The 15,095-nt window shown below is 60.6% G+C and overlaps 1 protein-coding gene across 1 annotated transcript in view; it reads right to left on the bottom strand.

The window, feature by feature from the left end:
- TMEM229B (transmembrane protein 229B) overlaps nucleotides 1-5,601 on the bottom strand; it is a 33,335-nt gene extending 27,734 nt beyond the window's left edge. The window contains exon 1 of the mRNA XM_048486452.1: nucleotides 5,495-5,601. Within this exon, the coding sequence (XP_048342409.1) occupies nucleotides 5,495-5,509 (15 nt within the window). The 5' untranslated portion in view covers nucleotides 5,510-5,601. The remainder of the gene's footprint in view (nucleotides 1-5,494) is intronic.
- Nucleotides 5,602-15,095: the final 9,494 nt, after the last annotated feature.

The following is a 15,095-nucleotide window of genomic DNA, read 5'->3' as shown; positions in this document are numbered from 1 at the left end:
TTTCATGAACTTACCAATCCTTGTGTCTCCCTGATTTATAATTCTATTTTGATATGCCAATTTAGTCACAAGTATAAATTACCATAGTATCATAATCCACTCTGTCTTGCCGCAGTTAATAAGCTCATGATAAATTCTAAGGCAAGTATGCAACCTTTAACATAATATAATTAAGCAACCACAACATCAAAGGATAAATAATGGCCCATTAAATTCTAAAACATACGAAAAGTCTTGGCCAAAAAGGAGAACAGCTTCAGAGAATATGCAGTAAATTAGCCCAACTCTTATGAACCTCCAATGTACGTCCTGGTAGCCAGGGTCCTGGTATCAGATACCAGCAGTACACAGTTTTCATAATGTTTTACATTTTTGACATTCTAAACCTCCCTTTATAAGCAGAGGGGAAAAAACAAAAGGAAGAAAGTCCAGCAAAAGTCACTAACCCTCAGTTTATGAATAAGCAATTTATTGAATAAACAATCCTCTGAAGATGCTAGCCACAGATGCAGGCGAAACGTCAGGAGAAAATGCTACTAGAACACGGCCGTACAGCCCAGAAACCACACAACACCCCCAAGCAATTTATTGTTCAGAATGACACATGGAGCTGTCCTACTATACTATCAGACCATTGCTTCATCTATCACATACACTTTGACTAGTCTTTCTTGACAACAATTACTGGCAAATATTTTAATTGGTGTTTTCAGGGATCGCTGACTGGCACAGCATGTCCTCTACCACAAAAGGCTGAGTCGTTTGGTCAATTTCAGAGACAAAAAAATCTGAAAATTTGTAACCCATATGGGAAATCTATTTAGAGCCCACTGTTATACCTCAGTGTGCCCATTTTGGGAAATAATACAAATTCTATTCAGGAAAAATACAAAACTCTACAACACCTGTTGAACAGAGGATTAATATACCAACCACAAGAAATGGACACATTTTTAAACTGCTTCCAGTTTTCAGGGAGGGGGGGGGATGTGATTTTCTCCACCAAAAGAAATCACAGTATTAAGGGCTATTAGTAAATCAACATATTGACTTAAGCTTTAGAATAATATTGATCACTTCCACTGTATTATTATCACACATGGTGCCACAGTAACTGTGACAAAAATAGCCATGTAAAAGTCATATTAGGTCATTTAAACAATAAATCCTACAAAATGCTACTATCACATTACTTTCAGAATTAGTTTCTGAAAAAGAAGAAGCTTCCAATTTAGGGTTTTTTTTTTTATCCTCAGAGTCCTGAGAACTGAAGCAAACTTCTTGATTTGGCTTGTGTTTCTAAACATCAACATGGGTTTTTATAAGTACCGTACATGCATATACCCTGGACTAGGAAACCCAAGCAGAAGGGAAAATATGCTGCATGTGTCTACAATATAGAGAAATTATCATTACCTAATACTGCAATTTATTTTGCAATGAATTTTGAGCCAGTCAGGTGACGCAATCTTAAAAATTGATTAAAAATTGTATTCATCATTCCAAGAGAACATATTTTATAAGAGGCTTTTCAATTTTTCTAGTAGGAAAACTGGTATGAAGGGTATTCCCTGATACCCTGTTTCTCCGAAAATAAGACATCCCCTGAGAATAAGACGTAGTAGAGGTTTTGCTGAAGTGCTAAATATAAAACATCCCCCGAAAGTAAGACATAGCAAAGTTTTTGTTTGGAAGCATGCCTGTCAAACAGAACACCAGAGCATGCAGCTGAGAAGGGGAAAAATAAGACATCCCCTGAAAATAAGACATAGCGCATCTTTGGGAGCAAAAATTAATCTAAGACACTATCTCATTTTCGGAGAAACATGGTATGTGTGTGGGGGCGGGGGAGGGATCTCAGTTTTTCTATTTTCATTCCCCTAGATCTTCCCATCTCTACTCATTCAACATACTCCTAAAAGTTTAATGAATCAGTTTTCTACAAAATCAGCTTTTTCAGAGCCATGGGAGCTAGGCTGAGCATGAACATTTTCTGGAACATCATGTTACTTGTCTATTGCACAGGTGACTCAAATAGCAAACAATGATTCTCTGTCTCCTTGTTAAGAAAAAGTGTATTAAAACAGCTTTACATATGCAGCTGGCATAGTTTATATCAGTGATCTGGTATGCAATGTTCTTGGATGGACAATGTAGCTATCCCAGACCCAGACCGAACAACACTATGAATCTTTCCAATTCAGAGTTCTTGTTTGTCAGGTCCAGATTCTATAGGCATTTTACAAACCCCAAAAGCACTTCCCCCCAGCACTACAATTCCACTAGCACTAATGTAGCACCAACCCTGAAACTGATGTTCCAATTATGAAGAGAAGGTAAGAACCATAGTTGAAATCCCCAACCTTTACCCCGTGACATTAGCTCCTTTCACTGATCCTCATAGGTCACACCTGCAGTTCTGTTCCTGCAGAATGCAATGCAATTTATCGATATGCTAGACTTTACTGTGGAAGCAAAATAAGAAGCATTTATCTGCAGCAATACCTGCTTCCCCTTTGCCCTCAGACCGAATTTGCATGTGTGGCTGATCGGCAAAACAGCTTCCTTTTGTGACCATGCATAGGCCCAGCATCTTGTTTGAGCTGCAACTTGTACAAAGCACCTATGTGCATAATTGGAACACCACAGGTCTTGTAGCTACTGAGCCACTGAGTTAAGCACGGGTAGTTGCTTTACATGGGTTAAAAGCACAGTTTCAACAAGACAGTGAGCATAGGAAAAAACTGAACAGGGAAGATCTTTTACTTCACAGGCATCATCTATACAATCACAATGGTTATAAGGTCCAGAAATGTTCTCCAATCTTAACTTCACCAGACAGAGACTCTTAAGGGAAAGGGTATCATCAGGCATTAGGCAGATGGCAGTAATACACAGTGGATATCCCTTTCACTAATTAAACTTGCCTTTGCCAGTAAATTTCTTCACTAGTCTCGTCTCCAGTTTTCATGGAGCCTCATCTTGTCTATAGTAGCAAATTATCTCTCCCCCCCACCCATCCCCCAACCCCAGTAATTCCAGAAGGGAATTTTTAATGATTTCTTTGTTGCTTTCATTCTCTCATTCTGGACCTTCACAATGCAAAAGGACTGGCTAGGCCTACTGATAGATATTCAATTAAAAAAGAGATACTTAATTAGCAGAGATGCGGAAGCAGCCTGCAGTAGGAAAGAAGAGAGCCAGAGCGACTTTGAGTTGCTTTATAAAAAGTTTACTAACTTAAAAGGGAGGGTTACATGGGATAAAAACAAATAAATGCTGTACTTCTCTGTTACATATTTACAGTATTAACTGTACACTTAAGACTACATCTTGCTCTACTCTATTCTCACGTGCTCTTCTACCTGTCCATATGCTCTTCTGTGCTGTTCTAAGCTGTTCTACTGAAACAAAGTTGAAACAAAGAAAACAACTTAACTTTGATGTACGTGCTCACTAACATGTAAGCAATGGCTATCCGACCAACCAAATAGCTAATCAATAGACCAGGTTATAAACAGTGACTTCAGCAACTTGTTTACAAACAAACAGTTAACCCTTTTATGACTGAGTTGTGACAGACACTTGCAAAATCCCAACACCTACTCATTTCTTCTGCGGCAGAAGCTCTGCCCCTCTCCAGAAGGACTTCCAGCTCCAGTACACAGAACCCACTTCTCTATGTGTGGTTCGTTTCATGTACAATCCATCTTTCTCATCGAGACTCAACTACAGAATTAGTAAACAATGTTATAAAAACAAATACCACACATGCAATACACAATGCAAAAAGCTGGATTATAAAATTGGAAAACAATGCAATAAACAGTGCAATGTTTTAAAATATGCCTAATTTTTTACAAATATTAAAACAATCCTATTTTCTTTCTTTTTTAAAAAAAAAACCCTTCTGAATAATTATGTTTGATGTATGCTGTGATTCTATTAAGTGCCATCAAGCTGATTCCAACTCATTGTGATCCCAATGATCAGTGCCCTCCAAAACATCCTACCATTAAAAGCTTTGTTCAGGTTTTGCAAACTGAGGGTTGTGGCTTCCTTTATAGAGTCAATCCATCTCATGTTGGGTCTTTTTTTCTACGGCCTTCAACCTTTGCTCGCATTATTGTCTTTTCCAGTGAGTCTTCTTTTCTCATAATGTGACCAAAGTATGATAGCCTCAGTTTAGTCATTTTAGCTTTTTGGGCTAGTTCATGCTACAGAACAGTAAGCACCTTCTTGAGTGCATGAGGAAAGTCATTCCACCATATGGGAGCCACAACTGAGAATGTGTGGGTACAGTCAGACAGCTCATGTGCAGGATGGAAGCTTCAGATGGAATTGCTCAGATGAGTGAAGTTATCTCAGGGGACATGTGAATCATATCTACAGTGGGGATTCCTCAAGATTATTTACCTTTCTTCCCCCAGTCTGCTCATTCTTCTATTGAAACTGAAGAGTATGCACCACTTCTTTGGAGTCCCAGGTTCTTTTGGATGTCTACATTGGTCCATAAGTAAGGGAAATTTAAAACCAATTTGTGAGGCATTTTCCATTTGGCTGGAAAGTTCCTTCAGTCAGTTTTTGTAGAAGAATCTCAGGCAGCTGATTTTGGGAAGAGACTTTGAATGGCAGGAAGAAGCATAGTACAGGGGGACGGGGGGAGTGTTGGAGGAAAAGGCTGTCTAGCAGCCTGCTGGTTAGACAGACATTCTGCCTAGGATCATAACACAGATGGACGTGGAGAGAGTAAACAAAGCAAACCAGAGGTGGTGCTCAGGCAGCCCTCCTTGGCCAGCATACAGCCATTGACACACATGGTGAGGCAATCCAGATGGAACAGTCATGCATGGGGTGCCCTTGAATAGAATGTGGATAGGAATTATGGTTCCTTTGAACCTTCTAAAACAGTAGCTAAGGGCTATCAGAAGAGGTAAATGAGCAGTACCTTGGTCCCCTGAAATCTTAGCACTGTCTGCAACAAATGAAAAACAGCTGCACATCTAGTGTGTGAAAAATAAAGATTTCCTAAAAAGATCCTGAACTACTAACTCTGACCTCCAGTCAACCCACAATCATGATTCATACACATCAATCCAGGATAAGCTAATTAGATATCTACATAAAGAATTCACAAGTAACCAGGACGAAGTTATCATCACCAGTACTTCTAATTTATCCTAGAGGTCTCAGAGATATCAAGCATTTACAACAACTTGTCCCTAGAAGTGTGCCCACTCCAGAGTTAACGTGGAGAGACAAGTGTGCATTTAGGAAGCTTTCACTGTCAATGACTTTGCTGAATATAAACACAACAATCCTTACAGCTGACAAACAACCCACAGGAATTCACTCCTCTTGCACTAGGGTGCCCTTGTCACAGTGGAAAATCAGACAGTAAGAACAAATTGCCGTAATTCAACTATTCTGGTGCCAGGTGGTCATTGCATGAGGCAAAGTTTGAAATGTAAACTACAGCAAAGAGTTATGTTACCTTGAAATGATCCATTTCCTGGAGTAGCGCCTTGTGCCTTTCAGTGCATATGAAATCAAATCCTGTGCACAGGCTGTTTACCCTCAGCTGGGAGATACAGAGAGATCTCTCCTGCGGAGTGAATGCTCACTCAGCAGCTTACAGCACTCTGGTCTCAAAAGGAAGTGGAGTGAAGGCCACTTCCTGCTAGCAAAGCCCTCTGGCAGCTGTAGTCATATTTAATGGCCACTGTACAGACTGTTGAAATCTCAAAAAAAAAAGTTGAGAGAGAATGCTGAAAGAGGAAGAAGGTGTCCATATACATGTCTTATCAGAGACATGTAACATTGTACAAAGCTAAGATCCACCAAGTCTGCCATGGAGAAAAAGTAACTATGCAGCACTCCACTGGAAAGAGCTACAGAGACAAAACTACTCATTGCTTAAGTAAGGTTGCCAACCTCCAGTTGAATCCTGGAACTGTCCCAGAATTGCAGCGAATCTCTAGAATATAGAGACCAGTACCTCTGCAGGAAATGGCAGCTTTTGAGGGTGGGTTCTGTGGCACATCCTCACGGAACAGATTTTCCTCTCAGTACTGTGCTTTTCCAGGCATATGTAATCTCTCAGTGCCAAAATACTAAATGAGGAACTTTAGCTAGTTCTCAGTTTTGTTTTGTGTAACTCGTAGCTTTTGTAATTAGCTATATGTACTGAGCATGAGACTGCCATTTTTAGCATTAGCATACAAACTTCAGGCTTCGAAGAGTGCAGCAGCTACACAGTACTGGAAAAAAAATCTGGGCAGTCTACAATTGTCAAGTGGTAGTGTTCAGGTCTAAAAACTTACAGAATATGCAGCGCACAGCATGGCTGGATCTTTTGTTTAATGTCATTAGCTCAAAGGGCAAGACAGAGAGAACAGAGAAATGGGAACTGCAAAGCGTGGATGAAATCTTACTGGACTAGCTGGACAGGATAGGCTGGAGTAGGAAATGAGATTTCTTTAAAGCTGAAGCATTCATGAAAGCTTTAAGTGATATGCATGTGTCTTCGTGCCCCCTTTCCATGGCACTTGTTTTCACTTCTAGTCTCATCTCTTGTCTATCTCTACTGTCATCCTGCCCCGCTCTTCCTCTAGCAACTTTCCCTTTTACAGGGAAATATTACTGCAGTGCAGTGGCTCTCATCAGCTGTATAATTAGTCAGCAGGAAATAATTAACATCTCTTTCTGCAAAGAGAACAGAGGATTCATTACACCCATTAGGCAGTGCTAAACAAGAGCAAACAAACACACAGGAAGAAGATCCAACTTGTATGGCAACAATGCAAGTGTCCAGGAGCACAGCCAGTGTCTCATGTCCAAACTGGATAGAAAAAACAACTCTTTGGTTGGAAAGATTCAGTTCCAGCTGACTGAAAATGTCAGATACTACTATGAGGACAGGCAAGGACTGCACAAGTCTGGTACCAATAATGTTACAGTTTATAAAACAAATAATAGATTTCTTCCATTTGGAAATTAAAAAGTAAAATCACAATGAGATACATTAAGCAGCTTATAGAAATTTGGCCATTCTTGCTTGAGTAGCAAATAAATCAAATGAGATTTTCTTTAACAGATACAGACAGTATTCGGTACCAGTACAGAAAGGGTTCATTCAAAACAATAGTGGATGATGGAGGGGGCAGGGATGGAGGAATGACACTGTGCTAGAAGTGACACCATCATGCCAGCATGATGCTCTAAGATTCACTAAAATTCTATGGAAAAACCATAGCTTTGGCTGAACCCTAGAGTGTGATGGCAGTGATATGATTTCACTTCTGGGTACATGCCAGAGGTGGCATTGTGCTGTTGGCATAACACTGCTTTTCTGGCTGTTTTTCTCCTTGCTGAGTGATGGCAGGTGAAGAGGAGGAAGGCTGGAAGGCCTGCAGTTGAAGCAGGAAACCTAATCTTCATAGCATGCAGCTACTCTGCTCAATAAAGTTTGAAACCTTCTTCACACATCAGTGAGTTCTCTGTTGCAGGAAGTGTCACTTAAAATGAGGAAGGCTAGTTAAACTGGAGAAAGGTTTCAAACTTTGCTGAGCAGAGTGGCTGCATCCACTCCAGTGTCATCTGTACCCTGTCAAATAATCTAACCTAAAAGGAAACAAAACAATTGAATCCACAGTAAGATAGAAATCATGGACAGCAGGTAAAGAAAGCAACTTGGGGATTGATCTCTGTGAAGGCTGTTGAGGGTAGTGAGGGCAGACAGAATATAGAGCTGTAGGAAGTTCTTCATTGGGGAAAAGCTGCTCTGTGCTGCCAGCAGGCAGGGGCATAGCCAAGTCTGACTCCGCAGGGCAATGTGGGCGGCAAGCACAAGCGTGTCAGGTCACAGTCATAAGAACATAAGAACATAAGAACTAGCCTGCTGGATCAGACCAGAGTCCATCTAGTCCAGCATTCTGCTACTCACAGTGGCCCACCAGGTGCCTTTGGGAGCTCACATGCAGGAGGTGAAAGCAGTGGCCTTCTGCTGCTGCTGCTCCTGAGCACCTGGTCTTCTAAGGCATTTGCAATCTGAGATCAAGGAGGATCAAGATTGGTATCCATAGATTGACTTCTCCTCCATAAATCTGTCCAAGCCCTTTTTAAAGCTATCCAGGTTAGTGGCCATCACCACCTCCTGTGGCAGCATATTCCAAACACCAATCACACGTTGCGTGAAGAAGTATTTCCTTTTATTAGTCCTAATTCTTCCCCCCAGCATTTTCAATGAATGCCCCCTGGTTCTAGTATTGTGAGAAAGAGAGAAAAAATTCTCTCTGTCAACATTTTCTACCCCATGCATAATTTTATAGACTTCAATCATATCCCCCCTCAGACGTCTCCTCTCCAAACTAAAGAGTCCCAAACGCTGCAGCCTCTCCTCATAAGGAAGGTGCTCCAATCCTTCAATCATCCTCGTTGCCCTTCTCTGCACTTTTTCTATCTCTTCGATATCCTTTTTGAGATGTGGCGACCAGAACTGAACACAGTACTCCAAGTGCGGTCGCACCACTGCTTTATATAAGGGCATGACAATCCTTGCAGTTTTATTATCAACTCCTTTCCTAATTATCCCCAGCATGGAGTTTGCCTTTTTCATAGCTGCCATGCATTGAGTTGACATTCCCATGGAACTATCTACTAAGACGCCCAAATCCCTTTCCTGGTCTGTGACTGATAGCACTGACCCCTGTAGCGTGTATGTGAAGTTTGGATTTTTTGCCCCTATGTGCATCACTTTACATTTAGCTACATTGAACTGCATTTGCCATTTCGTAGCCCACTCACCTAATTTATCAAGGTCCGCTTGGAGCTCTTCGCAATCCTTTGTGGTTCTTACCACCCTACATAATTTGGTATCATCTGCAAACTTGGCCACCACACTACCCACCCCTACTTCCAGGTCATTTATGAATAAGTTAAAGAGCACTGGTCCCAAAACGGATCCTTGGGGGACACCACTCCCTACATCTCTCCATTGTGAGAACTTCCCATTTATACCCACCCTTTGTTTCCTGTTCCTCAACCAGTTTTTAATCCATAGGAGGACTTCCCCTCTTATGAGTCAGGGCAGGCGGCAGGCCAGGCGTAGTCAGGTCACAGTCCAGTAGGTCAATGCAGGTGGCAGGCAAGGTGTAGTCAATCACAGTCCAAGGGCTGTGGTACAGGAGAACTGAGAAGCAGGCTGGGAATCAATGAAGAACCAGGCACACAGTGGTGACAGATAACACACTTGTTGCACCCAGGCAGAAGCAAGCTCACAGCATGGCTTATAAAGAGAGCCTTGTTCAGGGGCTGGGATTCTGCAAGGAGTTAATCCTCATCAGCCGAAGACTTCTAATCTCCCATATCTTGCTGCCAAATGAGAACTCCTTCTTTGCTTCTGCAGTAGCAGCCTCTGCTTCTGCCTCCTATGCACAGTTGGGTCATCACTGGGTTCCCTAGGACGGTGGTGGTGAACCTATGGCACTCCAGATGTTCCTGGACTACAATTCCCATCAGCCCCTGACCAATTGGCCATGCTGGCAGGGGCTGATGGGAATTGTAGTCCAGGAACATCTGGAGTGCCATAGCCCCCCCCCAACCCCCCCCCCCCCCCCAACCCTCCCCCCCCCCCCTCCACCCCCCCCACCCCCCCACCACCCCCCCCCCCCCCCCCCCCCCCCCCCCACCCCCCCACCCCCACCCTCCCCACCCCCAACCCCCCCCCCTCCCCCTCCTCCCCCCCCACCAACCCCCCCCCCCCCTCCACCCCCCCCCCCCCCCACCCCCCCCCCCCCCCACCCCCCCCCCCCCCCACCCCCCCCCCCCCCCACCCCCCCCCCCCCCCACCCCCCCCCCCCCCCACCCCCCCCCCCCCCCACCCCCCCCCCCCCCCACCCCCCCCCCCCCCCACCCCCCCCCCCCCCCACCCCCCCCCCCCCCCACCCCCCCCCCCCCCCACCCCCCCCCCCCCCCACCCCCCCCCCCCCCCACCCCCCCCCCCCCCCACCCCCCCCCCCCCCCACCCCCCCCCCCCCCCACCCCCCCCCCCCCCCACCCCCCCCCCCCCCCACCCCCCCCCCCCCCCACCCCCCCCCCCCCCCACCCCCCCCCCCCCCCACCCCCCCCCCCCCCCACCCCCCCCCCCCCCCACCCCCCCCCCCCCCCACCCCCCCCCCCCCCCACCCCCCCCCCCCCCCACCCCCCCCCCCCCCCACCCCCCCCCCCCCCCACCCCCCCCCCCCCCCACCCCCCCCCCCCCCCACCCCCCCCCCCCCCCACCCCCCCCCCCCCCCACCCCCCCCCCCCCCCACCCCCCCCCCCCCCCACCCCCCCCCCCCCCCACCCCCCCCCCCCCCCACCCCCCCCCCCCCCCACCCCCCCCCCCCCCCACCCCCCCCCCCCCCCACCCCCCCCCCCCCCCACCCCCCCCCCCCCCCACCCCCCCCCCCCCCCACCCCCCCCCCCCCCCACCCCCCCCCCCCCCCACCCCCCCCCCCCCCCACCCCCCCCCCCCCCCACCCCCCCCCCCCCCCACCCCCCCCCCCCCCCACCCCCCCCCCCCCCCACCCCCCCCCCCCCCCACCCCCCCCCCCCCCCACCCCCCCCCCCCCCCACCCCCCCCCCCCCCCACCCCCCCCCCCCCCCACCCCCCCCCCCCCCCACCCCCCCCCCCCCCCACCCCCCCCCCCCCCCACCCCCCCCCCCCCCCACCCCCCCCCCCCCCCACCCCCCCCCCCCCCCACCCCCCCCCCCCCCCACCCCCCCCCCCCCCCACCCCCCCCCCCCCCCACCCCCCCCCCCCCCCACCCCCCCCCCCCCCCACCCCCCCCCCCCCCCACCCCCCCCCCCCCCCACCCCCCCCCCCCCCCACCCCCCCCCCCCCCCACCCCCCCCCCCCCCCACCCCCCCCCCCCCCCACCCCCCCCCCCCCCCACCCCCCCCCCCCCCCACCCCCCCCCCCCCCCACCCCCCCCCCCCCCCACCCCCCCCCCCCCCCACCCCCCCCCCCCCCCACCCCCCCCCCCCCCCACCCCCCCCCCCCCCCACCCCCCCCCCCCCCCACCCCCCCCCCCCCCCACCCCCCCCCCCCCCCACCCCCCCCCCCCCCCACCCCCCCCCCCCCCCACCCCCCCCCCCCCCCACCCCCCCCCCCCCCCACCCCCCCCCCCCCCCACCCCCCCCCCCCCCCACCCCCCCCCCCCCCCACCCCCCCCCCCCCCCACCCCCCCCCCCCCCCACCCCCCCCCCCCCCCACCCCCCCCCCCCCCCACCCCCCCCCCCCCCCACCCCCCCCCCCCCCCACCCCCCCCCCCCCCCACCCCCCCCCCCCCCCACCCCCCCCCCCCCCCACCCCCCCCCCCCCCCACCCCCCCCCCCCCCCACCCCCCCCCCCCCCCACCCCCCCCCCCCCCCACCCCCCCCCCCCCCCACCCCCCCCCCCCCCCACCCCCCCCCCCCCCCACCCCCCCCCCCCCCCACCCCCCCCCCCCCCCACCCCCCCCCCCCCCCACCCCCCCCCCCCCCCACCCCCCCCCCCCCCCACCCCCCCCCCCCCCCACCCCCCCCCCCCCCCACCCCCCCCCCCCCCCACCCCCCCCCCCCCCCACCCCCCCCCCCCCCCACCCCCCCCCCCCCCCACCCCCCCCCCCCCCCACCCCCCCCCCCCCCCACCCCCCCCCCCCCCCACCCCCCCCCCCCCCCACCCCCCCCCCCCCCCACCCCCCCCCCCCCCCACCCCCCCCCCCCCCCACCCCCCCCCCCCCCCACCCCCCCCCCCCCCCACCCCCCCCCCCCCCCACCCCCCCCCCCCCCCACCCCCCCCCCCCCCCACCCCCCCCCCCCCCCACCCCCCCCCCCCCCCACCCCCCCCCCCCCCCACCCCCCCCCCCCCCCACCCCCCCCCCCCCCCACCCCCCCCCCCCCCCACCCCCCCCCCCCCCCACCCCCCCCCCCCCCCACCCCCCCCCCCCCCCACCCCCCCCCCCCCCCACCCCCCCCCCCCCCCACCCCCCCCCCCCCCCACCCCCCCCCCCCCCCACCCCCCCCCCCCCCCACCCCCCCCCCCCCCCACCCCCCCCCCCCCCCACCCCCCCCCCCCCCCACCCCCCCCCCCCCCCACCCCCCCCCCCCCCCACCCCCCCCCCCCCCCACCCCCCCCCCCCCCCACCCCCCCCCCCCCCCACCCCCCCCCCCCCCCACCCCCCCCCCCCCCCACCCCCCCCCCCCCCCACCCCCCCCCCCCCCCACCCCCCCCCCCCCCCACCCCCCCCCCCCCCCACCCCCCCCCCCCCCCACCCCCCCCCCCCCCCACCCCCCCCCCCCCCCACCCCCCCCCCCCCCCACCCCCCCCCCCCCCCACCCCCCCCCCCCCCCACCCCCCCCCCCCCCCACCCCCCCCCCCCCCCACCCCCCCCCCCCCCCACCCCCCCCCCCCCCCACCCCCCCCCCCCCCCACCCCCCCCCCCCCCCACCCCCCCCCCCCCCCACCCCCCCCCCCCCCCACCCCCCCCCCCCCCCACCCCCCCCCCCCCCCACCCCCCCCCCCCCCCACCCCCCCCCCCCCCCACCCCCCCCCCCCCCCACCCCCCCCCCCCCCCACCCCCCCCCCCCCCCACCCCCCCCCCCCCCCACCCCCCCCCCCCCCCACCCCCCCCCCCCCCCACCCCCCCCCCCCCCCACCCCCCCCCCCCCCCACCCCCCCCCCCCCCCACCCCCCCCCCCCCCCACCCCCCCCCCCCCCCACCCCCCCCCCCCCCCACCCCCCCCCCCCCCCACCCCCCCCCCCCCCCACCCCCCCCCCCCCCCACCCCCCCCCCCCCCCACCCCCCCCCCCCCCCACCCCCCCCCCCCCCCACCCCCCCCCCCCCCCACCCCCCCCCCCCCCCACCCCCCCCCCCCCCCACCCCCCCCCCCCCCCACCCCCCCCCCCCCCCACCCCCCCCCCCCCCCACCCCCCCCCCCCCCCACCCCCCCCCCCCCCCACCCCCCCCCCCCCCCACCCCCCCCCCCCCCCACCCCCCCCCCCCCCCACCCCCCCCCCCCCCCACCCCCCCCCCCCCCCACCCCCCCCCCCCCCCACCCCCCCCCCCCCCCACCCCCCCCCCCCCCCACCCCCCCCCCCCCCCACCCCCCCCCCCCCCCACCCCCCCCCCCCCCCACCCCCCCCCCCCCCCACCCCCCCCCCCCCCCACCCCCCCCCCCCCCCACCCCCCCCCCCCCCCACCCCCCCCCCCCCCCACCCCCCCCCCCCCCCACCCCCCCCCCCCCCCACCCCCCCCCCCCCCCACCCCCCCCCCCCCCCACCCCCCCCCCCCCCCACCCCCCCCCCCCCCCACCCCCCCCCCCCCCCACCCCCCCCCCCCCCCACCCCCCCCCCCCCCCACCCCCCCCCCCCCCCACCCCCCCCCCCCCCCACCCCCCCCCCCCCCCACCCCCCCCCCCCCCCACCCCCCCCCCCCCCCACCCCCCCCCCCCCCCACCCCCCCCCCCCCCCACCCCCCCCCCCCCCCACCCCCCCCCCCCCCCACCCCCCCCCCCCCCCACCCCCCCCCCCCCCCACCCCCCCCCCCCCCCACCCCCCCCCCCCCCCACCCCCCCCCCCCCCCACCCCCCCCCCCCCCCACCCCCCCCCCCCCCCACCCCCCCCCCCCCCCACCCCCCCCCCCCCCCACCCCCCCCCCCCCCCACCCCCCCCCCCCCCCACCCCCCCCCCCCCCCACCCCCCCCCCCCCCCACCCCCCCCCCCCCCCACCCCCCCCCCCCCCCACCCCCCCCCCCCCCCACCCCCCCCCCCCCCCACCCCCCCCCCCCCCCACCCCCCCCCCCCCCCACCCCCCCCCCCCCCCACCCCCCCCCCCCCCCACCCCCCCCCCCCCCCACCCCCCCCCCCCCCCACCCCCCCCCCCCCCCACCCCCCCCCCCCCCCACCCCCCCCCCCCCCCACCCCCCCCCCCCCCCACCCCCCCCCCCCCCCACCCCCCCCCCCCCCCACCCCCCCCCCCCCCCACCCCCCCCCCCCCCCACCCCCCCCCCCCCCCACCCCCCCCCCCCCCCACCCCCCCCCCCCCCCACCCCCCCCCCCCCCCACCCCCCCCCCCCCCCACCCCCCCCCCCCCCCACCCCCCCCCCCCCCCACCCCCCCCCCCCCCCACCCCCCCCCCCCCCCACCCCCCCCCCCCCCCACCCCCCCCCCCCCCCACCCCCCCCCCCCCCCACCCCCCCCCCCCCCCACCCCCCCCCCCCCCCACCCCCCCCCCCCCCCACCCCCCCCCCCCCCCACCCCCCCCCCCCCCCACCCCCCCCCCCCCCCACCCCCCCCCCCCCCCACCCCCCCCCCCCCCCACCCCCCCCCCCCCCCACCCCCCCCCCCCCCCACCCCCCCCCCCCCCCACCCCCCCCCCCCCCCACCCCCCCCCCCCCCCACCCCCCCCCCCCCCCACCCCCCCCCCCCCCCACCCCCCCCCCCCCCCACCCCCCCCCCCCCCCACCCCCCCCCCCCCCCACCCCCCCCCCCCCCCACCCCCCCCCCCCCCCACCCCCCCCCCCCCCCACCCCCCCCCCCCCCCACCCCCCCCCCCCCCCACCCCCCCCCCCCCCCACCCCCCCCCCCCCCCACCCCCCCCCCCCCCCACCCCCCCCCCCCCCCACCCCCCCCCCCCCCCACCCCCCCCCCCCCCCACCCCCCCCCCCCCCCACCCCCCCCCCCCCCCACCCCCCCCCCCCCCCACCCCCCCCCCCCCCCACCCCCCCCCCCCCCCACCCCCCCCCCCCCCCACCCCCCCCCCCCCCCACCCCCCCCCCCCCCCACCCCCCCCCCCCCCCACCCCCCCCCCCCCCCACCCCCCCCCCCCCCCACCCCCCCCCCCCCCCACCCCCCCCCCCCCCCACCCCCCCCCCCCCCCACCCCCCCCCCCCCCCACCCCCCCCCCCCCCCACCCCCCCCCCCCCCCACCCCCCCCCCCCCCCACCCCCCCCCCCCCCCACCCCCCCCCCCCCCCACCCCCCCCCCCCCCCACCCCCCCCCCCCCCCACCCCCCCCCCCCCCCACCCCCCCCCCCCCCCACCCCCCCCCCCCCCCACCCCCCCCCCCCCCC

Source organism: Sphaerodactylus townsendi, linkage group LG02 (genome assembly GCF_021028975.2).
Source record: "Sphaerodactylus townsendi isolate TG3544 linkage group LG02, MPM_Stown_v2.3, whole genome shotgun sequence".
NCBI lineage: Eukaryota > Metazoa > Chordata > Lepidosauria > Squamata > Sphaerodactylidae > Sphaerodactylus > Sphaerodactylus townsendi.
This window is presented reverse-complemented; position numbering and strand designations above follow the sequence as displayed.